This window comes from Podarcis filfolensis, assembly GCF_964270895.1.
Source record: "Podarcis filfolensis genome assembly, chromosome: 5".
In the NCBI taxonomy this organism is placed as follows: domain Eukaryota; kingdom Metazoa; phylum Chordata; class Lepidosauria; order Squamata; family Lacertidae; genus Podarcis; species Podarcis filfolensis.
The window spans coordinates 50,928,472-50,956,468 of NC_139608.1; the positions used below are offsets into that span (position 1 = coordinate 50,928,472).

Consider the following 27,997-nt stretch of genomic DNA (forward strand, 5'->3'; position numbering starts at 1 on the left):
TCAGCAGTTGAAAAATTGGTCAAAAGGCCACAGAATTGGTTGGGGGGGGGTACCAAAATGCAATCACAAGCCTGAGCAGAATGACAGGAGGGTGTCTCTCTCTCTCTCTCTCACACACACACACACACATGCGCACAGAGGCGTCTGTCCCAGGTGAAGACAGGGAACCGGCTGAGCTGACAAAGACTCGACTGCGCTTCCCGCCTTTGGGCACCAGGTGGCGCTACAACCCGCCGTGTCCCAAGTTTATTCAATCTCCAGCGGAACCTAATCAGCCGGCGCTGCGCCCGAGACGTTAACAGCGCTCAGCAGGAACCTCCTCATCGTCGCCCTCCCTCAGAAGTCGGGGCTGACGGATTCCGAATGGGCTCTGCTAAACTATTCGGCACAGGACCGAAGCCAGAAGGAAAGAACTTGAGGGGAGGAGAAACGGGAGGAAAGCGATCCCGCGAGAACACGGTAATCTCGGGGCGGGAGGCGCGCGTGCCCCGTCTCCTAGCAACGGAGCCCCGGCGCTTCTCCGGGGAGACATGGAGTATTGCGGGAACCGGGCTGCGGGCGAGCAGCAGCAGCAGCAGCAGCGGCGGTTCACCATTACTGATCTCAAACAGCAGGCTGCGGAGTATTACCGCAGCAACGAAGTGCCGCAGCGCCTGGAGGAGGTGCTCAACGCCATGTTCTACCAGCGCCCAGAGGACTTCTACGGGCACCTGGTAAGCCGGACCCCCGTGTAACGGCACCCCCGCTTGCGCATGCGCCTTTGGCCCCAACCGGAGGATGGTGCGATGTGTGCCTGGTGCGCACGCGCACCGGGAGTGTGGAGGGGGGGGAGACGCCTTAGGTGTGGGACCGGCTGGGTGGGAGTGCAGAACTCCCAATGACCTTAATGCATGTCGTGTGTTGCTGCTGTGTGCATCTGCATGGTAGTATTTTGGCCCTTTACAGGGAGAGCTTCTCCATGATATTTCCGAGGCAAGCCCCACTGAGCTGCTGTGTGTCCCCATTCAATCCAACGAGAGTTACTCCTAGCAAAGTGGGTACCGTATATAGAGGCTGTAAATTTACTGTTTAAGTAAACGGCAACCGAGAGTCTTGACAGCACCTTAAACACCAACATATTTATTTCATGGATTGAAATCTGCATCATCAGATGTGAAGAGTGCACTCTGGTACATGAAAACCCGTGCCATAATAAATTTGTTAGCAGAGCAATCCTATGCAGGTCAACATAGAAGTAAATTGGGCAGGGAATGGTTAGCATAACCCTGAATTCTCGGCATGTAAAAGGCTTTGATTCTTACTAATGTACATAATTTTCTCTCAACTAGCAACACTGAGAACCTGGTTCTAGCTTTTCTTATTCTGGCCTCTCAGTGTGGATGACTGGCACTTGGTACATCAGAATTAACTGTAAGATTATTAAAATGATTTAATAAATAACTCTTAAAATAGGAACTGACCTGTATTTTGTCTTCTATTTTTTTCTGCTCCTACAGCCCTCCAATAAACTTACATTGCTACATATCAGTATAATTTGTACTGTCACCTGCATTATGATGAGCAAGGCACACTTAGGAGGTAGAAGGGTTCTTATCCTGTACAATATGCAAGGCTATTGTAAAGAGGACGTTCATGAGATTCTTGCCACATAACTGTATAGGTTGGCAGAGTATACTTACATGGTGTATAATCTTATGAATTTCCTCTGAACAACATACTGTAGCATATAGCATATGTATCTGCCTTAGTTTCCCATTGGTAAAATGGTAATCTTATGACATAATCTCAGTGTTGATTCGGATGTTAATAAAACAAGGGTTATAATGCACTAAGCCCACTAGAAAATGTGATTTAAATGATTGGTAATAAAAGAGGGAACTAGAAAATGCGAACATATCTTTTTATGATACCATATGTCATTGGAAGCAGAAATAGTATTATATGTCATAGCAAGCTCACATTTGGGCAGGCTACCAAGACCTCTGAAATTCAACCACCAGTACAAAACACCATAGTGCCTTTTGGAGTACTTCCTGATAGATCATTTCTCCTGATTGCCAGGCAGTATGCCCTATACTAGCATGTGTCAGGGAAAATGCTGGTCCCTGTATTACTTCTTGCAAAGGGCAGGCTAGGATCCTGTAAAATCAATGTCAGTGGCACAATCCAAGAATTTATTGTGATCCATCCTTGATTTCATCACAGATGAACAGGTATCATTACAGTTTACCATACTCCAGAAGATTTAGTGAAAGCCAAGAGGGTACCATTAGGATTTTAAAAAGAAAGGAGATAATATTGTTGGTAATAGGTATGATCCCAAGCCATGGGTGCAGGAACTACTAAATGAGCAGTCTGATAAATGTCAGGGAAAAGTTTCACTGCAGACTGTGTACTAGAAGAATAGAAATCTCATTTTAAATATATGGGAAATAATTGCTATAATTGTTATCTTCCAGGCAAACTACTTCTCTGAATTATCAAAGCCTCCAGTGATAACCAAATTAGTTGGGAAAAAGGTGCTTGATGGGATCGGTCGGCCAACGTTAGAAGTGGAAGTGTCATGCCGAGTTAGGAACTGTGTCAAGGTATGAACTGCTACGTGCTTAATTCTCTATTTGATCCAGAGATATCTGACTGCCAGACTGAGGGCTGCAACCTGCAAATAACATTGTCTGTGAGCTTATATGGACACTGGTCAACTCCTGCCAATTTTTGCCTCAATATGATGAAACCAAAAGGCCCAAAGTAGGTTTGATGTTAAAATCTGTCAAGGCATTTAACATATCTAAGTGTTTTCCCCCTTAACTAGCTGCTGTGTGTTATGTGTGTGTCAGGATTGGAACCATGGTGCTTGGAGAAGGGTTTCCAATACTTCTTCTTTTCCTTGATGAAAATCCCCCCTCATGCTATTAATGTGAACAGAATCTAATTAATGTGTCCTAGGGCTGGTAGCAATTCTCGTGGAACGTTTCTTCAGGACCACTGCGTGGTAGAAAGTGGTAATGTTTCCTTTCCCTGTGCACCATGATCCTGAGTGTAAAAAAAGTTTAGGGGCAAATTAGACATCATACTATCACCCTTTTGAAATTTGGAAGGGTCTTGTCTGCTGTGACTTTTTATAAAATGTCTTTACTAGGGTTGAGGGATAAGGATAAGGATAAGGATAAGGATAAGGATGAGACACCCAACAGTGAAGTATACACAGGGCTGGCCCAAGGCATTTTGCTGTCTGAGGTGAAGCAGAAAATGGCATGCCCCTGGGAATTGTGGTTTGTTAAGAGTGCTGGGTTAGGGCATGGGCAGGGAATATTAGGCTCAGAGACCAAATGCAGCCCTCTAGGCCTTTCTGTTGAGATCCAGGCCAGTCCTCTTCAGTCCTGCTTTGCATCCTCTTTGAGGTGTTTTTGTGTGTGTGTGTGTGTGTTTGTTTGTTTTGGTTAACTGAAATGTGTTTTTGGATGGAGAGAAGGTGCTGTGGTTGTGGGATAGGGTTCACCTCACCCCCCTTTCTTACCCCCTCAAAACCCACTGCCTCTTTCCATTCTGCTGGCTGACCTCTGCCTTGCCTTTGAACCATGGCTTACTAGCTGGAAACCATGGCTGCTCTCTTGCAAAGCTGGGAGCTTGTCCATCAGGAGGCAGGTGCGCATGCAGCGTGGCACTTGAGCAGGACTCTGTGGGTTAGTGGCTTGATAGTACTTGGAGTACTGTGTCCAGTTCTGGGCACCACAGTTCAAGAAGGACACTGACAAACTGGAACGTGTCCAGAGGAGGGCAACCAAAATGGTCAAAGGCCTGGAAACGATGCCTTATGAGGAACGGCTAAGGGAGCTGGGCATGTTTAGCCTGGAGAAGAGGAGGTTAAGGGGTGATATGATAGCCATGTTCAAATGTATAAAAGGATGTCACATAGAGGAGGGAGAAAGGTTGTTTTCTGCTGCTCCAGAGAAGCGGACACGGAGCAATGGATCCAAACTACAAGAAAGAAGATTCCACCTAAACATTAGGAAGAACTTCCTGACAGTAAGAGCTGTTCGACAGTGGAATTTGCTGCCAAGGAGTGTGGTGGAGTCTCCTTCTTTGGAGGTCTTTAAGCAGAGGCTTGACAACCATATGTCAGGAGTGCTCTGATCGTGTTTCCTGCTTGGCAGGGGGTTGGACTCGATGGCCCTTGGGGTCTCTTCCAACTCTATGATTCTATGATTCTATGATAGATTTACGGAAAAGAAGACGTCAAAAAAAAAAAAAAAAGTCTCCCACCTGGTGCTCAGCCGTCTTGTTGTTGCAACCATCCTCTGCTACCACTTGTTTGTTTGCAAGCCCCCTCCACAGAGGCTGGCCCCTCTCACTGTCCTCGGAGCTTGCTTACCGGTAACCTCCTCTGGCTGATATCCAGACAGACCAGGGAGATTTTGATAGGCGACATTTTCCCAAGCGTGGGTAAAATGCACAACCCCTCCCTCCTGCTTCCGCAGGGGAAAGAAAATAAGTCAGAATTCTATTTACATGATGTTTATTTCTGACATTACAGCACTAGAGAAAAACACGTCCTTTCAGTTCAGTTCTTCTAGCAAGTCTGACAAACTTCCTGAGCATGCGCAGTCGGAAGGTTTCAAGTTACACTCTTCACAAAGACTTATCCAGCCTGTGAACGTCCTGGGAAATTCTTCTTTCCCACAGATAGGTGCATCATGTGATGTCAACAATCTGGCTGTTTGCAGCTGTGATGTTTCCATATACTGACAGTGAAATGGGGAAGAGAAGTGCTGTGCTGAAGCAAGGGGGACTAAATGCAGATGGATAACAGGGGTGGGAGGAGAGGGAAACGGGAATGCCAGAAACGAGGGTGAACTAGAGAAGGAAAGAGCAGGGAAGGAGAGGGAAAGCAGGGAAGCCAGAAAACAAGTATGATCTGGAGAATGAAAGTGTGGGGTGGGGGACTTTTCTGCATTCCTGAAGAAATTGCTCCATGGAGGAAGCTGGGAGGTGTGGACCGTACCTAGATGCAAATTTGCCACCCCTCACAGAGTGCCACTTGAGATCATGGGAGGGGTAGCCCCAAGTTTACACTTCCATGAGTACATATCCCTCACATTGGGTAAAAGAAATTGATTGAATGGAAGTACTGAAACCACCCAGTATTTCTATGTTTTTGCTCTTGAAAAATGTATATTAAGGTGTATTCAATATTAAGGTATATTCAATAGAGAATCAAAGGATAAATAACTGTTAGATGGATTTGTAGCTGGTTGATTGACTGAACCCAAAGAGTACTCATTAATGGTTCCTCGTCACCCTGGAAAAAAGTGACAAGTGGGGTGCCGCAGGGTTCTGTCTTGGGCCCGTTGTTGTTCAGCATCTTTATAAACAACTGATGAAGAAATTGGGTGGGGGGAAGAATCATAGGCATAGCCGGGGGGGGGCAGCTGCCCCCCTATGATCCTCAAAAATTATTGAAAAGCATAAAAAATACTCAATTAACTGCCCCCTAACTAAAGCTTGGGGGACGCGGGTGGCGCTGTGGGTAAAACCTCAGCGCCTAGGACTTGCCGATCGCATGGTCAGCGGTTTGAATCCTCGCGGCGGGGTGAGCTCCTGTCGTTCGGTCCCAGCTCCTGCCCACCTAGCAGTTCGAAAGCACCCTTAAGTGCAAGTAGATAAATAGGTACCGCTGTATAGTGGGAAGGTAAACGGCGTTTCCGTGTGCTGCTCTGGTGCTGGTTCGCCGGAGCAGCTTCGTCACGCTGGCCACGTGACCCGGAAGTGTCTGCGGACAGCGCTGGCTCCCAGCCTCTAGAGTGAGATGAGCGCACAACCCTAGAGTCTGTCAAGACTGGCCCGTACGGGCAGGGGTACCTTTACCTTTTAACTAAAGCTTGCCCCCTGTAATGCCCTCTTTTAGGGGGAATTTTAGCCATGATCTCACCAAAAAAGCTCAATAACTTTTTGGGACCCCCATAACAAAAAATGTGGCTATGCCCATGAGGGGGGTGCTAATCAAATCTGCAGATGACACCAAACTGGGAGGGGTAGCTAATGCCACAGAAGATAGAATCAGGATTCAAAATGACTTTAACAGATTGGAGAACTGGGTCTAAACTAACAAAATGAATTTCAGTAGGGACAAATGTAAGGTTCTGCACTTAGCCAGAAAGAACCAGATGCACAAATATAAGATGGGGGACACTTGGCTTATTAGTAGTACATGTGAAAAGGATCTTGGGGTCTTAGTGGACCACCACCAATACTGTGATGCAGCAATAGAAGTATAGTATCCAGATCAAGGGTAGTAATAGTACAATTCTCTTCTGCCTCGGTCACACCACACCTAGAATTCTGGGCACCACAAGGGATATTGACAAGCTGGAACATGTGCAGAGGAGGGTAACTAATATGATCAAGCATCTGGAAACCAAGCCTTATGAGGAATGGTTGAAGGAGCTGGGTATGTTTAGCCTGAAAAAGAGGAGAGTGGGAGGAGATATGATAGCCATCTTCAAATATCTAAAGAGCTGTCACATGGAAGAGGAAACAAGCTTGTTTTCTGATGCTCTGGATTGTAGGACTCGAACCAATGGCTTCAAATTACAATAAAGGAGATTCCGACTTAACATCAGGAAGAGCTTTTTGACAGTAGGAGCTGTTTGACAGTGGAGCCGTCTCCCTTGGGAGGTTGTGAACTCTCCTTCATTGGAGGTTTCTAAGCAGAGGTTGGATGTCTATGGATGCTTTAGTTGAGATTCCTGTATTGCAGGGGGTTGGACTAATACTGTAATATAACCTAGGGGCATTTGCATTATTCAGAAGTTCATATAAAGAGTGTAGTTTACATCGTCAAAGAAGCATATGGACTAAACAAAATTGAAATGAAAGGAGCTGTGAAGAATTCTACTCTAGCAATAAAATTCTTTTAAATACCTTGTCAAAAGATTTGACATGTGGAATTTATAACATTCGACAGTGAAAGTGGTAACCCTCTCCATACATCAAAAATAAAGCTTAAATAAACCTTTAGCACAAAATGATTTCAATGTAGTGTTTATTATGTGAAATTTCAATGGTGAATCTATTTTTAAATACTGTTCTGCAGAGGATTTGTTCCAGCATGATCTCTTCTCATGCTGAAATTCTTGAAAATGCTTCACCAGAAACAATTGATGCTGATGAAAGGGAAAGAGAGGAATCTATAAAGATAGCAATTGAATGGATAAATGAATCACTGAATGAAATGTTCACAGGCCTTCAACCTACTGACCAGCATAAAGCTGATGAACTTCTAGGGTAAGTTTCACATATTTATTCTGCATGTTATATAGCAATTCATTTCTTTTGAAAATCCATTATGTTGCACTTATAAAACTGTAATTCAGGCTGCAATTCTATACTTGAGAGTAAGCCCTTTTGGACTCAGTGGGACTTACTTTTGAGCAGACTTGTATTGGATTGTACTTGTGCTTACCAGCATGTGGCATACTTGAGGATTTGAAATGGCTGTGCTTCAACCATAACAGTCGGGTGGTCTGGAGGCAGATTATGATTGAGTTTAAGCTTAGTCTGTAAATAAAATTATCATCTACCTTGGAGGATACCAGCCTGGAACCCATGAAAAACTTTACTGTGTCAGAGCCTGCTGCCATTTTATTTTAAATAAAAAAGTAAGTCTCTAAGCCCTCCTAGAAAGTTAAGCAAAATGTGCAGGTACCCTTCTAAGCAATTTTAGTGAAATGATCACTCATGGGCTAAAACCACTGATAGGTAGGAGTAAAATTAGAGCTGTGATAGATGAGTTGCTTGGACACCAGGCAATGGGAATACCTTGGGTCTGAAAGAGTTGCTGTTTCCCTTTCATGTACTTTATCTGCTTCTGCCTTATTTTCTAGTAGTCCTTAGAATATCCATAGTTTGCCCTTCCTTTTTACCTAGCAACCAGGAAACATATTTCCCGTGGTGGGTTTCTCTGAGTTCATGTACTCCCTAGAAGTTATTTTCTGCAAATATAACTACACAGTAAGTGCGAATGGGGAGGTTAAAGACCCCCCCCGGCAAATACAAAATACCTCTTTAATTTTGTGTTATGTGTTTTATCAGAAATGTATTACTATTTATAGAAGTGAAGGTAACAAATTTCAGTGTACCCTGACTTGCGTGTGTCAAGAAGTTTCTTGAAGTACTAAAGCAACCAGCGGTTACTGCACTCCCTTTTATTACAGTGAATATTTTGCAAAGAAAGCAGAAGCAGATGAAGAAAGAAGGGAAGCTGAAAAGGAGAAAGAGAAAGAAATCCAGGAAGCAGAGGCTTCTGGTGCTTCAGCTGCTCCAGCTCCTTCTGGGAAAAAAAAGCCAAACAAAGCAGGTTATAGAATAGACCTTGTATCTATAAAGTAGATAGCATCCCGTTCCATTTAGCAAATGGGTATCATGGCTCTCAGGCTTCTATCCAATGAAGTTGTCCCGTTCTTACAACTTCTGGTTGTGTAATGGAACTTCCCCTCCGTTTTCTCTTCCTACGTGCCCCTTGCACACCCACCCACCCACCCAAATCTTTCTCTGGAGGGTTGGCGGAACTCCCAGAACAGATTTGGGAGGCCACCTGGGGAGGAGAGCATGGTGAAGTTCTATTCTGCAGGTAGGAGTCCTTTCTGGGATAAAGACCCACATTTACTTTCTTACCTAAGCTTGTGGAAGGGAAGAGTAGTTCAAAGCATGCTTCTGCTATCACATTTTTATGAAATGTTATTGAACTGTTATCAATGTTGCATTTTTATTGTTTTTGAGTAAGCCACTTATTATTATAGGAAGGGGTATAAAATGTTATAAATAAATAAATAAATAAATAAATGAAACTTTTGCACATAACCCGTTATGCTTTCCTGGATTCTCCACCCTTCAACATATCCCCATATCACTCTGCATACTGGACTTAATGATCCCAAGTAAAGTCATGGCAGTTGTAGATTGAGGTGTGGGTGGGTGGCTTGCTTGCCTTTGTTGCTATGTGATGCTTCAAAATGGGAATCACACAGGCAAAACAAAAGAAAAAGATTGGGAAACACTTGATCTGGATACCTAGCTCTCTTTCCTTGGGCAATGCCTTATCTGAGTATCAGACTGCATTATTTGTCTTGACATGTGAATATGCACTCCATTGTCTCATGTTGATTTGTTCATTTTATTAGGAATCAGTTTAATAGAGGGACATGGAACAGCACACCTGCTGTGAAGTTTGTTTAATGGGATCTGGCAGGGCAGGAAAACAGCACAGTGGAAGGGGGCTAGGGTGTCTCCTAGCCACACCCTTTGGCTTTAAATTGAACTGCTAGCTGATCTAGTTGCCAGCCAGGGCCATGCCACTTGTTATCTGTAACGTTCAGTAACGTTCCACTAATGGAAACAACATCCAGATCATACTGACCCTTGAGAGCAAGAGTCTTAAGGATGCAACACCCACTGACTGTTTAACTCGAGGGAAATGTTTCGAATGTTTCTCCTCTTATTGGCTTTTTGCATAATTGCAGTGACCTGTTCATGATAAGAAGAAAGTGTTCTTATTTGTATACTCTTTAACATTTCGTATCTTTCATGATTCTCGCAGTGCTTTTTTGTCTGACAGTACTCACCAGTATGGAGTACCATCACCCCTTTTGTAGCAGCTCATGACAGCCATTTTATGCCAGCATCCATGGCATTTTTATGAAGATTATGAGTACTGGCACCCCATTTTGTACCAAAAACACTGCTCAGAGTTAAATTTGCTTAAAAGTACTACTGTAGCAGAAGTTTGTATTGCTGCATTTGCCTCACTGATAATTTTAATTGCCATTCTTGATTTCTTAGCAAATATAACAAAATCATTTTTACTTTTCTGGGAGAAAATATTTAATTACTGGAATTTCAGTAGTCTCAATAGAAGCCGTTATAGAGAAGTTGAACTTCTGAAGAGTAGAATTTGTCATTTTATGGAGAATAAAGGTGATTTTTGAGAAACTTTGGAGAACAGCCTGTTGCTTCATGCCTGACACCTCACTCATAATGCACTCATTGCTGTGCATTCCAGACCTAAGGAAGATCAAATATATGATGTGCTTCAAACACTTAAGTTGGGTGTCTGCATAGAGTTCCATAGCTGCACTTGACAGCTTTCATGTTCTGCTGTTCGAAACTTCTGTTAAGTGCTTGGATTAAAAGGTCAGGTTTTCAAAGGCACTCAGCACCCACAACTAGTGCTGGATTTTCAAAAGATGCCAGCTCCTATTTTAGAGTCAAAGCAAGCCATTGGATGATAAGAATTTGAGGACTTGAGGACATGGGAGTTTATGGTTGCTAAGCTCTGTGCTTCAAAAATCCAGCCATTATTAAGGTGTCCAAGTGAGAGCCAAGTAATTTTCAAAATCTACTCTGGATTCTTAAGTTTTGTGCATATAAAACGCTCTTTGGAAAGTCTGGATCTAAGGGTGCTGGTAGATGAAGGGCACAATAATAAGCAATGGAAGAGAAAAGGAAATAAAAGAGAAGGGTTCTATCCGAGACTGAAACAAGCCTTCATTGCAGAGGTCAAAATATCAGATTATTATGTCTAAGAACAGATGTGATTTAAGCCTAAAGGTTAGGTGTGACAGCATGGGTTATAGCCTGCATCATGAGAGGGAAAGAAGGCAAGCCAACTAGCCAAACCAACCCCACCTTCCTCTCGCCATTGCCACTGTGGATGACGTTTATTCTTCTCTGACTCTTCTGACTCCCTGACTAAACAACAGCTTCAACTTTCTGTTGGACCACTTTAAGCGGTCCAGCTCCTGTCTATATTGGGAGGAGTGGTATTTAATTAATTGGTTTATAAACTGCTCCTATATTCAGTAGTGTGGAAATGGTGTAGAGAAATAAATATAAAGCAGATAAAAAAACATAAATTTTATATATTGAAAACTGCAGACATATACTAATTTGGGACGGGCTGGGCAAAACGTTTTTGACATGACAACATGGAGGCTTGTTTCCCATCTGTGGAAGATGAATTCCAGACAACTGGTGCCACAGTTCTCAGAGCATGTGCCTAAGTCACAGCATGGTTTACATGCTTTGCTATAAACACCAACAGATCTCTATTCCCAGATCTAAGTGACCAGCATGGGATGTAGGGGGGAGAGGTGGTTTCTTAGATGCAGAACTGCACTGGCAATTACCGTTTCCACAGCTGTTGTATTCTGGGTCAAAGCACGTGTCTGTGGAGCACACATAAGCCTGCCCTGTTCTGCCCCCATTCCTCCCTCTTCTGGGTGCAAAAGACCTGTGCCTCGGCAGTTGAGTGCTAATTGGACATGCGTAAATGGTCGCCACCTGTATAGGGATTCTTATACCAGTAGCAAAGTCGTGAATCTAGCTTGGTAGCAAATTGGCAGGGGTGAGTTGAATAACAAGGTCTCAGACCAAATTCCCTGCTCCCGAATAAGCTATGCTTTTATTAAAGGTATCAAGTTAAACACTTTTGGGGGAAATTATTTTAGAAAAAAAGTTAATTTTACAGTTTAATTCAAGCCCCCTTTCTTTCTTGCAACTCTTCAACTTTTATATGGAATATTTTAACTATCCCCTCCCATTGAGGACAAGAGTCTTGGTTAGGTTTCTGTTTCTCCTTAATTACCAGGTTCCCGTGCAAAACTTCCCGAGCTAGTATCCCTTGCATGTTTCACCTTCCTGCAATTTTTTGAACCCTATATACACGAGTTTTCAACATAAAGGGCAACCATTTTACAGCCTAGTTACAAACAAAATGCTTCAAAGTCCTGTTCCATCACAACAGGAGATTAGTGTTAGAAAGTTCGTTAGAAGAAGTGTCTTAATATAAGGGGTTAAGATGGCAGTCCTCAAAACACCTATCTCTGGAGCAGTGTCTTTGACGCCAATGGAATTGATCTAGAATAATAAGTCCAGATTCTTTGTTTTAATTGACTTCATTGCCATATTTTACTTAACCCTATGATGTTGATATTGTCAATAGAAAACTATAAACATGTTTTTGTTTTCTCAGCAAAGAAGTTGTCTGTGCTGGAGAAGCCAATCCCTCCTGCAGAACCCACGGAACCTATAGTTATGGGTAGCATGGCTATTGGGTGTACATCTCTTGCTTTTGCAAAGACTGCTGCGACTCTTCGTGACATGCCTTTGTACTTACATATTGCTTTGCTGAAACACGATCAGGTACTTGTCTGGATTTTAGCATCCAGAATTCTCACTCAAGATAGGAATAAGAAGTAATCCAGACATATGTGCAGCCTAAGTTCTGCAGAACCTTTTGCTCAATGTTGATGTGGTTTGTATCGCAACCATATTCTAGTACATTTATTATACAAGTGTGGCTTAGCTCTGTGCTCTTTCTTCCACCAGAATCCATAGTAATGGCCATAATGAATCTGGCAGATATCTCTGTGCTAGAGCCAGGGCTTAGTCATCACCTGGTGTATTGCTGTGCAAATTTGTGCCCTTGGTCACTAACATGCAAGTGTCATGTTTTGTGACATAGCAATTAATTCCTTTTGTTTTAATTCTAAAGGCGTCCAGGTAGTCGATGCTGCCCCATGCTTAGTGTGCTCTTACTTAATTTAATGGGGGGGTGCTGTTGACCAGCAAGTAAGCCCCCCAGGGAACTGCATGGGATGGGATGGCATGTAAATGCCGAAATTAAGTAAATAAATAATATGGAGCAATCAAGCTGCATCTACAGTTCCAGCAGTCCATAGTATTTGGGGGCATATGTAATCATTTTTCTGTTCCGGATAATTTTCAAAGTGAAGCCTAAAATAGTTCCCACATGACTTTTTCCACTTTAGGAATCGCCTAAAGAACTGGCTTTGCCACTTCCAATGGCAACAGTTTTGAGTTGTGGAAAATCATCACCTGGAAAACTGAATCTATTGAAAGAAGTGATGGTTATACCTCCACACTGGTTACCAGTTAAACAGGTACCATGTGCAACTGTTTTCCCTTTTGTTTATAATAAAACACAATATTAAAAAGCACTTGGCCATATTTTAATCAACCTGTAAGAAGTTAATTGCTTTTTTATGGCATAATCCAACTTCCCGTTCTCTACCCTTATACCTGCTGTCTTCAAATGGAGTAAGAGTGAACAGGGTGTAGGATTGAAGCCTTACTGCCTCACTACTTGTTACAATCGTGGCATAATTTCTGATGATGTCGGGTTATACATATTAAATACCAGGCATTAGGTGGGAAGAGGGCATTGTCCTCAGGAATAAAGTATGTGGTTTCAGTCTACTCTCTCCAGTTGTGATAAAGGTGAAAATCATCCACTCCATGTGGCAATTAGCACAAGGAAAAAGTCTCATTGGTGTCTCTGTGCTTGGTGGTATTATTATTATTATTATTATTATTATTATTATATGATTGCTAAACACATCATTAATGTAACATGTTATTAGGCCCTTAAACATAACAAAACATTTCTGAATAAAAAAAAAAATGTGCAGTAGCACCTTAGAGACCAACTAAGTTTGTTCTGGGTATAAGCTTTCGTGTGCGTGCACACGTCTTCAGATACCTCATGTGCATGTACACAAAAGCTTATGCCCAGAATAAACTTAACGTATTTTTCACCCTATAGGGCGCACTGGCCCATAGGACGCACCTCAGGTTTTTTTTTGGGGGGGGGGATGAATAAAAAAATATATATTTCCCCCCCAGCCGCGGGGCTGAGGCGGGGGAAGCCCGAGCTTCTCCCGACCCCAGCCCCCAGAACAGGCTGCTATCCGCAAGCCTTGCGAGCCCGGCGGCAACTCCCGCCGGGCTCGCAAGGCTTGCGGACACCTGCATGAAGCACGGGGCGCCCTCCGGAGGGCGCCCCATGCTTCGGGCTGCAGGCTGCTGCCCGCAAGCTTTGCAAGCCCACGGGAACTCCCGCCAGGCTTGCAAGGCTTGCGGATAGCTTCCTGAACCCTGGAGAGTGAGAGGGGTTGGTGCGCACCGACGCCTCTCGCTCTCCAGGCTTCAGCGAAAGCCTGCATTCGCCCCATAGGACGCACACACATTTCCCCTTCATTTTTGGAGGCGAAAAAGTGCGTCCTATAGGGCGAAAAATACGGTAGTTGGTCTCTAAGGTGCTATTGGACAAATACTTTTTTATTTATTTCGACTGCATCAGACCAACACGGCTACCTCACTGAATCTAAAACATTTCTGAGTTGGTTATAAGTATATGGAGGAAACATGCATATGGAAGTGTGTAATAAATGGCTGTGCTTTTAATGCACAAGACCCATTCATTTACATCTGAGAAGTTGCCCGTGGATGTGTCTCTTGTGAGTAATATTGACAATGGAAAGATATAGCAGCGTTCTGTGTTATAGTAGGCATTTCATTTTCACAAAATGAGATATCACATTCATATAGAACGGATGAGTTATTCTCCTGAAAGGTCATTATTATGATGACTCCAAATACCTTGAAGATAAGTTTTAAAATTTCACTTTCATAGATTAATGTTTTTGTCAAATCACCTTCCCAGGCAATTTTTGTTCAATCCCACCTCACTCCCCTCAGATTAAGGATGTATAATGGTACACTCATGGATAGAACAACTGAGAGCAATGAAGTGTGTGAGATGGGAAAGAGATTTAATTAGATATGGTAATCTTCTTTTGAATCAGGTGGGAATTGGCAGAGATCCCCAATTACCAGTTCCTAAATGGGGAAAAAATGGTTAAAGCAAATGTTTCATTCCATTTCACATCATGTGTGTGAACAAAATTAACTCAGGTATAATTGCATGTTGGCACAGCTGATGATAATCTTGTATCCTCTTCAAAATCAAGGCACAACTCAAGGTCTTGTGAACCACCCTGAGATCTTTTGATGAAGGGTGGTATATAAATCTAATCAATAATAATAATAATAATAATAATAATAATAATAATAATAATAAGTGAAAGACAAGACCATTTTTTCAAGGACATGGAGCTTGAATGATAATACCTGAATAAAGCAGTATTATTTCAGAAGTTAGTAGGTGCCTGGCTAGTACTTTTCGATGGTTGTAGTCCTGATACCCTGCCTACCATGCAAGGTGTTCTTTATGCTCATACTTGCTTTCCTTCCTGCTAATACCTGGCTTTACCTACTTGGCAGGATTTAAGATACTCTTAATCCACTCAGAACATTGCCACTGGTGTTGCAGTTTCTCCAAAACTTCTCATTCAACTTGGAACATGTCTATTAAAGTGAATATCTGCAGTTTAATGAGCATACTAGTAACTGATCAGAAGGGCGGCGGTTCGAATCCCTGCGATGGAGTGAGCTCCCGTTGCTCGGTCCCTGTTCCTGCCAACCTAGCAGTTCGAAAGCACGTCAAAGTGCAAGTAGATAAATAGGTACCACTCCGGCGGGAAGGTAAACGGCGTTTCCATGCGCTGCTCTGGTTCACCAGAAGCGGCTTAGTCATGCTGGCCATGTGACCCGGAAGCTGTACGCCGGCTCCCTCGGCCATTAAAGCGAGATGAGCGCTGCAACCCCAGAGTTGGTCACGACTGGACCTAACAGTCAGGGGTCCCTTTACCTAGTAACTTTTGGAAAAGGTCACTTGTTTTCAGAATGTAATTGTTGTGAGCCTGGCTACTTTGGGACGGGTGGCAGTTGCTGTCAGAGGAAGAGGAGAGTGCAAGCATGTCAGCAGCATGGAGTGCACCAAGGGGCGTGATGCCGCGAGCTCCATTGCCCCTGGCTCCCTGTCAAGCCCATACAAACAGGGAAGGAATTCCCTAGCAATGGGGGAAGGCATCAACCAGTCAGGAGGGGCGGTTGGACAGCTGGAGGAGTCAGAGGGTCTGACCTCTGACCTCTCACAGAGAACTCAGTGCTGCCTGCACCACTGGGAACAGGCCCATGCCCCATTTGAGAAGTGTGTGCCACCAGTCTCATTGGGAGAGAGGCTTGTGTCGCAAGTGACCATGTCTCACTTTTAGAAACTGGTAGAGGGCTGTGCCCCCCCCTTTTAAAGACTTCTTAGCTTTCATTCACTCATGAACTTTTAGGACTGCCTTTGGTGATCTGCAGCTGTAGTGTGGCCTAAATTGCTGTAAGCCTTGAATAAAGCTTACTTACACACATACTGTCACTGAGTTTGGGATGGGAACCAGGGCAATTACTTTTAATAGGAAAAAAATTGTGGTTCTGTGGGATTTTTTAATTTTTATTTTGCAGGGTGTAGAAAGATGTGTGGATATTCAGAGAGAAGTAATGAAGTTGCTGAGTCAAACTACTAACATGGTAAGATAAGTTATAAATTAATCATTTTTGTATTTTCAGGAGTATGTGTGTGTTTATGTATATGTTTATGTGTATGTTTGTATGCATATATACCTTGCTTTACAGAAGGTATACACAAGTCCAGTCTGTTGCCCTGGTTGACAAGTTAACTTTTCAAGTAAAAGCCACCAGAAGTAAATCAAACCCATTATCTTTTTATACAGTATGGCAATCATTTATTTCATTTATGCACCAGGAAGACCAAACAAGAAAGCCACCTCAAACTCATGGAGAGACCCATTTAATTAGGGACTCAAGTTACTATTGTGTCTGTTTTTCACATTTCTATGCAGGTGCCAGGTTGTCTATTAAATTTTTTTCAATAGAATGAATGATTAGCTGCTTTTGCATTGGCTTACGGTTCACGTTTATTTATTGACACATATCTGTTACTTGCTTTGACAAATACAACCTCTCCAGATGCCCTTAGGATGTGGTGTATATGTCATTTATATTTCATGTGCCTAAATTCTGAACAAAAAAAATTTTTTTCCTTCCAGTAGCACCTTAAAGACCAACTAAGTTAGTTCTTGGTATGAGCTTTCGTGTGCATGCACACTTCTTCAGATAGGTGCTACTGGAAGGAATTTTTTTTGTTTTTTTGTTTTGACTATGGCAGACCAACACGGCTACCTATCTGTAACTAAATTCTGAAAAAAGTCATTAATGTGCTTCATTTTGTTTGCTGCAAATAATCTGTTCAAAATCAGGGAGGTTTATTCATAGTGATGTTTTGGATATCTGTTGTCAGTTTGCAATAAATACATTCTGTTTCAAACTCTGTGTTCTGTACTATACCCAACCTTTATCTTGGATAGTATCTTTGAAGCTATTACAGTATTTAAAAGATGGCTAATTTTTTGGTTACTATTTTTCCTGAATATATAATGTTGGTGTTTCTAAACAATTTTTTAAAACCTTTGTAACAGCCTAGTTCTGTGGGAGAAGGTAAAAAGACTTCACGGGATGCTGCAAAAAAAGCTCCGGTAAGAAAAAATAACAATACAGTTTTCAACTTGAGGAGTGGATTATTGCAGAAAACAGTTGTTAGAATCATAAGGTGATAGGTTTATTAGCAAGTGTGATGGCCCTTGATGTATTGAGACTTGTGTACCATTATTTGTTGGGAGGGATTTATATTATACTATATTGTGAATAGAACAGAAGATTGCTTTCCATCAATCAGCCTTTCTGACATAATTATATCAACCATTAGAAGCTCAGGTTTGTAGGAATTCCTACTGCACTTCACACTGATTGAAGAAGGAAATGGAGGCACACACTGTCTCTTAAACCTGGAACCAATGTTACTCCTGTGATAATGGCAGCATAGTGCTCAAATAAGTCATGCTGGTTTTGTCTCTAGATCCTGTTACTTGGATCTGTATCAGTCCACGGGTTGCGATTTCCTAGGTATTCTAGTGATTCAAAATGTGGTGCATCCACTGCCTATGAGCTAGGTTCAGTCATGTGTTCAAAAGCAGAATATGAAACCATCCAGTACCGGTAAGAGTTACTTATTATTGGTAGCCAAATTGGAAGCCCAATTTGGATAGGAATGATTTTTTAAAAAATATTTCTCATAAGAGCATTCCTAAAACAACCAATTCAATAAAAATATCATAGTGATGCACACTACAATAATTAAAACATCATAAAATTATAAAAAGCATAAAATGTAGAACATGTTTATTGTATTTTATTAATTAGACTGGGAGTTAGCAATGCCCCTGTGAGGATGTATGTATGAACAAATATGGGTTATGTAGGTTGGATGGTGAGGAGCGGATGCTCTCCAGGATAGGGAGAGAAGAGCAGGTAAATTTAAGTGGAATTTTTTACGTGTACAATTGCATTTTAAAAATGTTTTCTCTGTAATACTCTTAGATTTAATGTTTAATAAATGATTACATTAAATTGATGTATTTTTATTTAAACCGTTGCTAAAAACCATTTTTATAAGGTAAGAGAGGAAACTAAATAAATATTGTGTGAAAAATGTAGTGTGAAAAATAAAAATATACAGGATCATATTTAACATTGGTTCTGCTCTGAGTTAGACCCACTGAAATGAATGAACATGACTAACTTAGCACTATTAATTCCAGTGGGTCTACTCTAAGTAGCACTTACTTGCACATAACTGATAATTACATAGACTTTTCTTACAACAACAACAATAATAAAATCTTAATTTATACCCCGCCCTCCCCGGCCAGAACCGGGCTCAGGGCAGCTAACACCAATAAAATTACAATAAAACGTAATAGGAAAGAAAACAACAACAACAAAAATAATTAAAATACGGGTTAAAATACAATTTAAAATACAGCCTCATTTTAGTAGTAGCCCATAAATCAAAACCATAAGGGGAGGGAAACATAAGGGTCAGACTGAGTCCAAACCAAAGGCCAGGTGGAACAGCTCTGCCTTTCAGGCCCTGAGGAAAGGTGTCAAGTCCCACAGGGCCCTGGTCTCTTGTGAGAGAACATTCCATCAAGTCGGGGCCAGTACTGAAAAGGCCCTGGCCCTAGTTGAGACCAATCTAATCACCTTGCGGCTCGGAACCTCCAGAGTGTTGTTATTTGTGGACCTTAAGGTTCTCCGCGGGGCATACCAGGAGAGGCGGTCCCGTGGGTACAAGGGTCCTAGGCCGCATAGGGCTTTAAAGGTAAAAACCAGCACCTTAAACCTGACCCTGTACTCCACCGGGAGCCAATGCAGCTGGTAAACCACTGGATGAATGTGATCCTGTGGCAAGGACCCCGTAAGGAGCCTTGCCGCGGCATTCTGCACCTGCTGGAGTTTCTGGGTCAGCTTCAAGGGCAGCCCTGCGTAGAACTGATTTAGTTGGATTGGGGGATGAGACAAATAAGCATGCATATACAGTGGTGCCTCGCAAGACGAAAAGAATCCGCTCTGCGAGTCTCTTCGTCTAGCGGTTTTTTCGTCTTGCGAAGCAAGCCCATTGACGGATTAGCGGATTAGCGCTATTAGTGACTTTTAGCGGCTTTTAGCGGCTTATCGGTTTAGCGGATAAGCAGATAAGCGGCTTAGCGGCTTAGAAAAGGGGGGGGAAAGGGGAAAAAACCCGCAGGAACTCGCAAGACATTTTCGTCTTGCGAAGCAAGCCCATAGGAAATTCGTTTTGCGAAGCACCTCCAAAACGGAAAACTCTTTCGTCTAGCGAGGTTTCCGTCTTGCGAGGCATTCGTCTTGCGGGGCACCACTGTAATTGCAGCCTTTTGGGTTGATACGCGTAGGATTTTATAACACCTGGTGTTGGTAGGATTCTGCCAACACCTTCAGTGTTACATTGTTTGCATTCTAGGGCCAAGATGGCTTCTGTTTCTATTGTCATTGGCACAAATTGCCCACTTTTAAATTGACTTCAGTGGAAGAGTTCGGCACATGGTTAAATCTCTCCAACTGAATCAGATTAATTATGCTTCATTTTAAGTGAATCATGTCCATTACTTTTGTTTCATATTTTATTAAACTTCATAGGAATATTGCATCATTTGGAAGCAACAGAGTTGTTTCATCCTGTTTCTTTTGTTTAATTGCCTAAGGACTATAATATATTTCTATTTTCTCCCTTTTCAACTTTGTGGAAGTATGTCAAATCTGAATGTATGAAACAGCATGCTTGGAAATAGTATTGTTATCTCTATGTGTCCTCTGTTCATAGAAACTGGGAACATTAGCCAGGCCATCTGCAAGAAACTGGTTGCCTTCATGTAGATGCTGATAATTTATATACAGTTGATGCACATGCAAAATAATAATCCAGTCATAAACTGAATTATAAAATAGCTATACAGGGAGAGAATATCCTATCTGGTTAGGTTGTAGGACAGTATGGTACCTATATAATGCAGCAGGGGATGGGCTTGGGGGTCTTATTCGGAGATTGGCAGAACACTTCTTGTACGTGGCTATATGAAATTAATACCAGTGTTTTTAAATTCATTTACAGTCTCCTGTTCTTAAAAAGATGTCTCACTTAGGCTGCCTGGTAACAGGCTTTGAAAGTTTTGAACAACCTCTGGCTTTGATCCAGTCTGCTTGTACACACCTTTCCTTGGAACTAGGAATAGATGTATACTTGGGAATAAATTGTGCTGCTCATGAACTAATCGACTGTGTAAGCATTAATTTTTTGTATCTTTATTTTCAACATTCTTTTGTCTTTTTCAGTACCTCTTCCTCTCTCCCCAAAAGGGATCTATCAAGGGGGTGGGCTCTGTAAAGGGAAGGAAGTCTATCAACAGATTTTATTCATGCAAAAGACCAGTGGCTCCTTTGCGGCACCTCAATGTTTCTAATTATCGTACTTTATTCCTATCATTATCTATTAAAAAGAAAAGTGAGCACCTTCAACTCTGATAGTGATTTTTACCTTTCAGTATTTTTAATTTTAGTCTAAGGGAAAATATGAAGTGATACTTGGAACGTTCAAGAGCCCTGATGAAATGGTGGATGTGTATGTGGACCTAATTCGTAAATTCCCATCTATTATGACATTAATAGATCCACTGAGGAAAGAGGTAGGAGCTTTTTCTCTCTTTGTTTTGGTATTTTTATCACCGTGCTTGAGGAGAACCCAACAATAAAAGAAACACATAAAACGTGCTTAAACTTTGGGAGGGGTACGTTTTATAGAAAAGAGGAAGCCATAGAGGAAAGAAAATTTCACTGAGCTTCATTCCTCAGCATTGTGGCCCCAATCCAATTAAATTTAGACACACTTCAGTCCTACTGAAATCAATGTGACAGAATTTTGACTAAGATGACAATCCTGTATTGGGATATGTCTGAGTAGACAAGAATAGGATTTTGTTGTAACTTAAGCTCCAATATAATGCTTAATTCCCATTGATATCAAACTTTAGATGGCTGAGGGCCTGTTTGTATGAAATGTATGAGATGCATGCATCATATTAGTCTCATTTTCAGAGAAGGATTGCAAAATACAGCAGCACAATTAACTAGGACGAGAATATTTGCCACATTTCTGTGTTCGACTATTTGATATTTTAACTCTATATATTGTTGACTTGTGTTTTGTTGTAAACTACCTTAGAAGGAACAAAAATAATTTTTTTTCCCTTCCAGTAGCACCTTAAAGACCAACTAAGTTAGTTCTTGGTATGAGCTTTCGTGTGCATGCACACTTCTTCAGATACACCGGTATCTGAAGAAGTGTGCATGCACACGAAAGCTCATACCAAGAACTAACTTAGTTGGTCTTTAAGGTGCTACTGGAAGGGAAAAAAAATTCTTTTTGTTTTGACTATGGCAGACCAACACGGCTACCTATCTGTACCTTAGAAGGATTTGTATCCTGAAAAGAGGGCTATAAGTGACTATAATAAATAAATACATTAAAGTAAAAATCAGTGGCAATGCCATTACCTTGAATTAAGTCTACCTCAGTAGACTTAAGACATTTAATAGATATATGCTTATAGATACAAGTCTCGTTTTCTACCAGCTGAGCTATCCCAGGTCACATGACAACATAGATTGCCATCAGAGCCCAAATGGCCAAAGAATAGGCAAGTAGTTTAGAGCCTCAAAGTTTTAAATTTGTGATATTGATCCTCAATTGGACTGTCAGACAGTCTAGTTGCCAGCTAACTGCTATAAAATAGGATAAATGCTTTCATATCTGAGCAAGACTGAACTCCCCAATATAACTGCCTCCAGTCCCCTCTTAATGCAGGCCATTAAAATCCAGACAAAACTAAGAGGTCTTACAATAGTTCTGGGAAGACAATCAGGCTGTGATTTTGGCAAGTCTCCAAAAGGAGAGAATTCTGTAATTGTGGAGCAGCCATTAAGAAGCGGTACATGCCCATGGCATACAGATTGTATACTGAGAAAATGTTTTGTCAGTCTTTCTCAGAAATCATAGTGGAGACATACGAGAGAGGATGGAAATACATATCTTGCTGCTTTAGAATTACTAGCAAAATATTGGTAAAATATACTAGTTTCCGTTGTAGAGGTATGGATAAGGAAATGTTGGCAGACAAAGCATAATGGATAACATTGATTTCCTTTAGACCTAAATGAGACTGGAAAATTCACTCTATTGATTTCTTTTAAAAAATCAGCCTTCTGTTGCAAACTGCAATAGGAATAAAACTGTTACACATAAATATAAACACATTTACTTTTTTTTAAAAAAAGGATAAAGTGTTGTGAAGTACATTGGGGGGAAATGTGAAACAGGAAACATTACATATGGTTAAATATATAACTATTAATTCTGCTTTACTGTCATATAAAAATGCATTGTTTTAAAATAAATTGTTCTCTTTTGTGTATAAAAAAATGTAACAAGAACAAATTTAAATATAGGGAAGATGGCAAGTTTTTTTTCCCTATTAGGAACAAAGATGACTATGGCTTTACCACATTCATCTGTTTACTTGATGCCTCTCTGGGTATTGAAAAGGAAAGGAAAATAAATGGCTAAATAAATAGCACAATATAGTCCTGTGAGCTTCCAGTACCACAAAGAATGTTGATGGCTTAGAGATAAACTACCTTTCTTATTGTCTGAAGAGGGAATTCAGAGTTTACACTGAATGCCAGAGACAGCCTTTGCTGCTACCTTTGTTGGATGGGAACACGCTGTTGCTCAGTAATAGCTATGCTAAAGTCTGTAGGCAGCTTCCCATACACCTTCCAGCCAAGTGGGAAAGGGAAAAGAAAAGGTCCAACGCAGAAATGGGGACCGCTTTTCAGCCCGAGAGCTGCATGTCCCCGTGGGCAACCTTCCAGGAACTGTGTGCCAAGGGTGAACAGGGCCAAAAGTGGCTTAACATTTGTATGGTTGGGTCCGTATCAGTCTGACAAAATTCAGCGGTTTATATGCACAGCACACATATACACACTTTTCATCCTCAGACCTGCAAGAAACATCAGAGTTAAAGAATACATTTCAGCAAAACAAGATCCCTCAAGGGCACAGAGCAGGGCCAGTGGGGGGCAGGGTCTGGCCTGTAAAGAGGGTGTGTGACTTTTGGAGAACCCTCACATCCCACCTTCCTGTATAGCAATCAAATATATGGCGGTTGTTATAATTATTTCATTCACGAAGTGTTTTGCAATATAATAAAAACATAGAGAAAACAGTTACATGTGTAAAATCATGTTTAAGATACACACACACCGAGTATATATATTTATAGTTTAAAACAAAAACAGCACATACTCAATTCAAACCCACTACCAACTGGGATAAATATCTGATTAGAAGGGTTGACCGTTCACCAATTGGCTGGTGCTGATGGGAATTGAACTCCAGCAACATCTGGAGGGTCCCTTGTTGGCTGTCCCAGCTATATGAAGTAGCGAGGGAAGAATGGGAACCCAAAAATGCATATTTTGGGTTCCTATTCCAAGCAGGTTAGAGCCTTGGACAGAAGCACTTCTGTAGGGTTGCAGGTATTAGTTGTAGGGGCCCATTTGTCTTCTCTAAAACAGCACATACTGAAGTTTATACTGAAAATACAGAGTATCCATCTGGTTTCTGGCATTAACTTCTGAAATTCTTAATCCGTTATTTTGCTATTTCTATAGGACTGCCAGCAGTGGATCACATTACGCAACACGTTGGGATCTAAATGCTATATTTTTGCAGAAGAATTGTGCAAGAGTGTATCTAAACTTATGGAGAACCACAACACACCAAAATGCAGTGGTCTCGTCCTAAAATATACCAATGAAGCTAAAATTTCTGACCTCTGTAAAATAACTCAGCTTTTAGATGGTGAGGAAAGAACAGAATTAAAATGAAGTATACACTATAGGTTTGCCTATACGATCTGTAAAAGGATATAACATGTTATACTTAAATACAGTAATTGACAGTGTTAGAAATGCTTATTAGACATAATTGGCTCTCATCATGGCACAACAATAGAGTTGTGGGCTCATGTTCAAAATATATTAAATGAATTCTTGGAATACAGTTCCACTCAAAGTGCTGTATAGAGCCAGGGTAACAGGGCGTATCTCTCATATGAATCGTTTCTGTTGTATATTTCTATGGACATTTTACAAGTTTTCAAAATGTAACAAAGCTGCTGAAATAAATGAACTCTAAGCTTCGGAATTTAATTTATACTAGCTAGAGAAGTGGTTTTCCCCCTTTCTTCTTTAATCTGCAGCTATATTTTGTATAAGTTTAGATTAAATTAAATGCCTCAGTGCCTCACTTTTGTCTTGAATATGCTACCAAAATGATATGTTCAGTCATTAGTAGTTGTAGAAAGTGACAGAGCAAGTATTTCAGCTGTTATACAGAATGCCCACAATCCAACACTGAGTTAAATGAGTTCAAGCCCTTTTAAATAAGTGAGTTTAAATTCTCAAAACTCAAATGGATTATGAACCATGGATTTAGCAGAACAAGAGAAGACATAGAAAAAAAGAAGAAAAAAACTATTGTAATAGCCAAAGGCAAACAATGGAAAACAGATAGTCTTTTGGCCGGATAGAGAAATGAAGAAACAAAAAGCACTTTTCATTTCCATCCTATACAGGTCGAAAGCGCATTTCCATTTTAGGCAGTCCAGATGGAGAGACTTCTGATGACAGTCTTGTAGACCTGGCAAGTAAAGTAGCGAAAGCTGTTCAATTGCTCAAATACTGCTTTTTATCTTGACGTGGCCCATAGTAGAAATGCTGTCTGTAGTTGAAACACAGGTAACCTTTTAGAAAATTGGCTTTTTTGAGAGAGTCGCCTTTTAAAGAGAGTTAATCTTTGAACTATGGTGGGGGGGAGATGCACAACAGTGGGCAATGGTAGCACAGTGAAAATATGTATTGTCTCTTGCTGACATTTTAAGGAAAAGTTAAGCAAATTATTCAAAACATAGAGCACTGACAGTATTTCTTGAATAACAGGTCTTAATGGACTCAGGCTAGTCTCTTTGTGTTAAAGCATAATTGCATAGAGGATGTCACTAAAAATTGGCCACTTATTTAAAATTAATGTGTGAATTTTAGTCCACCCCCCTCCCAGTCACCCTACCCTGCCTCCTGCTGTCTCCTGAGCTTCCAATTCCCTTCTTTTCAGCACTATACTGTTTTCTTGACTCTCAGCTCAATGTGGTTTCCCTTTCCTCTTCTCTGGCTTGGATAGCTCTTTCTCCCTACCTATTCCACCAATGCTAGAGCTTGCATGAAATTTCTTTTGACTCATCGTAGCCAAGGTATTTGTTAAAATGCCATGCCTGACTCTTACTCTATGACCTTATAGCAGTCCAGTCAATGACCTGTTTACATGAAGGTCATGGGGTTTACATGTAGGAAGCAAAAAATTAACCAGAAGCCAAATTTTAGCACAGCATTACAAAGCAAAGGACATTTTCAGTACACACTCACTGTCCTGTGGAATAAATGCTCCGGCCATGCATATGGCAGTGTTACAAACACAAGCATAAATGCTGAATTGTAGGCCTCCACATAGAGATGGGAAATATGAGTGTTACATAATCGAAGTCTGCTTCTAAGGCACCCAAGTTATGTAAATAGCAGGAAAGGGGATTCATTTTCCCCCTCAACACTGGAGGTTTAAAATGGTAATTTTTTTGTTTAAGGCTGTTGGACTGAGAACTAGGTTCATCAAGTTGGGAGGTCTTTCACGTGGCGAGAGGGTCGCCAAATACAACCGTCTTCTTGCAATAGAGGAAGAACTCGGCAAGAATGGAAGACTTGGTAAAAAAAAAAACCCTTTCTTACATTGTTTTCGGTGTTTAATGAATAAGAATACAAAGATTGGAAAAGGAGTGATTGAAAACACTCTGCAGGAGGGAAGGAGAATCAAAAGACTATAAATAAGCACTTGCAGAAAACAGGATGACATTTGCCACAAAGTACATTGTCCTTATAATGAGTTGTCTGTTTACCTGAATGTTAAAATAAGACATCCTTTAGGCACAGCCTACAACAAGCTTTTCATGAGCAGAATTAATTGGTTGGAATCTTCAAGGCCAATGGAGAACATTTTTAATGTTATTGGGAATTTTTTGTTCACACAGAATTTTAGCTGGAGGCAGGCATGTTGCAGATGATGCTTTGAAAATTGTTCTGTAGCATTCCATATAAAGATGCAGAAATACAGCTGTGTGAAAAAGCTACATGGCAACTTCATATTGAATATCAGATGTGGTAGCAGTCCTGGTAAGGGACCTGCTTGGAGATTGGTCAAAGGCTTTGCACCCAGAGGTTCCAGGTTCAATCTGTGGCATGTCTGACTAAAAGGAGATAGCAAGTAATGGGAAAGGTCTGTTCCCGAGACCCTGGAAAGAGCAGTTGCATGGACAAATGATTGGGCACGGTGTAGGACAGCTTCCTATATTCAAGTTCATTCTGCCAGTGGCATCAACCCAAATGAAAAAAGTATTTCCTTGTATATTTCCCATGGCATGTCATTGAAATTTTACACTTGTCAGCTGTTCCCTAGTCTGTGCAAAATCTATGGGCACAATCCTTCCCTATGCAGGTATCCCTAAATGGCATAGCCGAGGCCTGGTTTCCCCGCTTTCTTTCTTCATGCATACACACAGATGCAGGCACTGTGCCAAGCCATTACAGGGAATGAGTGTATGTGCGCATAACTCCATAGCCTCTCTTGTAAGCTAAGGAACGTGAGTTTGAAGTTCACATTCCTTCAGCAGAGTGAGGAGGGCTGGATGAATATACAAGGAGTACATATGCTTCCCATCTCCTAGATTGACCTGAAACAACTTGGATGTCGCCTGTTTAAATGCACGTATGCAAAGAACTATGCTGTATTCACAGATTCAGAGATGTAGTAGAATAGAATTGTTTACAAATGGAGTAACAGTCCATGCTTCTACAGAGTTGGTATAGTGTATTTGCTAGGAGTGTGAGCTGTGAGGCAAGAAGGCCTGGCATTAAACTGCACGTGACTTAACAGCGCAATTCTACATCTGTACTCCTAGTTAAGTATGTCCAGGATCCCAGCCATACCAGTTTAATCTCCATAGGTACATGCCTGCTAAAGTTAAGCACTTTTAAATCACATTGCTTTTGCTGAAAGACTTTTGTAAATATATGCTTTAAAAAAATAAAAATACTCAGGATACAAATATTCCATTTCAGGTGACAGAGAGGATCATGAATTTGTTGATTATACTGAAGAGGAAGAAGAGGAGGAGGAGGAAGAACTTGAGTCTACTGATATTACTGCAAGGACAGAGCGCTCTGCTACATAGAAAGTGATGTTTCAGACTTGGCGTTTTTTGGCCCAGAACTGACCCCTGAATTCTTCATTTTGAGGCCAACAACATGTTCCTACAGGACTACCACAATGGGGCAACAGTTGGCATGACACAGTCAGTCCTTTGGTTTTATTTTCCTTTAAAATGTTTATATTTCTGCTATGCATCCTTTAACACAGCTTAATGGGAATTTACCATATGGAATAACAGTTGTTTGTTCTATAAAGATATGACAGCACTCTGTTTGAATCGGGGAAACAGTGTAGGACAGAAGGACCACAGAATCCATGAGTAATGCATGCTTTACTAGTCTGTTACTCCATTTATGAATGTGTTTTTTTAATGCAGTGTTCACTTTGGAGTCCTTTTTTCCAAAGCATAATAATAATAAAATTTAAAATGTTTGCCATAAT

General features: G+C 41.3%; 1 protein-coding gene across 7 annotated transcripts; it reads left to right on the forward strand.

Moving 5' to 3' along the window:
- Positions 1 to 27,996, forward strand: ENO4 (enolase 4). 7 transcript variants are annotated; one of them, XM_083616704.1, is made up of 14 exons: positions 21 to 713; positions 2,460 to 2,588; positions 7,094 to 7,284; positions 8,214 to 8,356; positions 12,029 to 12,198; positions 12,828 to 12,959; positions 16,213 to 16,278; positions 17,247 to 17,303; positions 20,297 to 20,464; positions 20,742 to 20,867; positions 23,914 to 24,103; positions 24,879 to 24,946; positions 25,938 to 26,055; positions 27,466 to 27,996. In XM_083616704.1, the coding sequence occupies exons 1-14, from the start codon at positions 531 to 533 to the stop codon at positions 27,576 to 27,578; spliced, it is 1,854 nt and encodes a 617-aa protein (XP_083472830.1). In that variant the 5' UTR covers positions 21 to 530; the 3' UTR covers positions 27,579 to 27,996. The 7 variants fall into 7 exon arrangements, 6 of the variants coding, with proteins under 6 accessions (XP_083472832.1, XP_083472833.1, XP_083472830.1 ...); XM_083616708.1 differs by lacking the exon at positions 21 to 713 and adding an exon at positions 823 to 972; XM_083616705.1 differs by lacking the exon at positions 21 to 713 and adding an exon at positions 831 to 1,033.
- Position 27,997: the final 1 nt, after the last annotated feature.

What these genes read in the sequence shown, in the direction of transcription:
- ENO4 (XM_083616704.1), top strand. Translation starts at nt 531, where the DNA reads ATGGAGTATTGCGGGAACCGGGCTGCGGGCGAGCAGCAGCAGCAGCAG. An exon ending in AGGACTTCTACGGGCACCTG is followed by an intron (nt 714 to 2,459) that starts GTAAGCCGGACC and finishes GTTATCTTCCAG; the next exon opens with GCAAACTACTTCTCTGAATT. An exon ending in ATGACAGTCTTGTAGACCTG is followed by an intron (nt 24,947 to 25,937) that starts GCAAGTAAAGTA and finishes TTTTTGTTTAAG; the next exon opens with GCTGTTGGACTGAGAACTAG.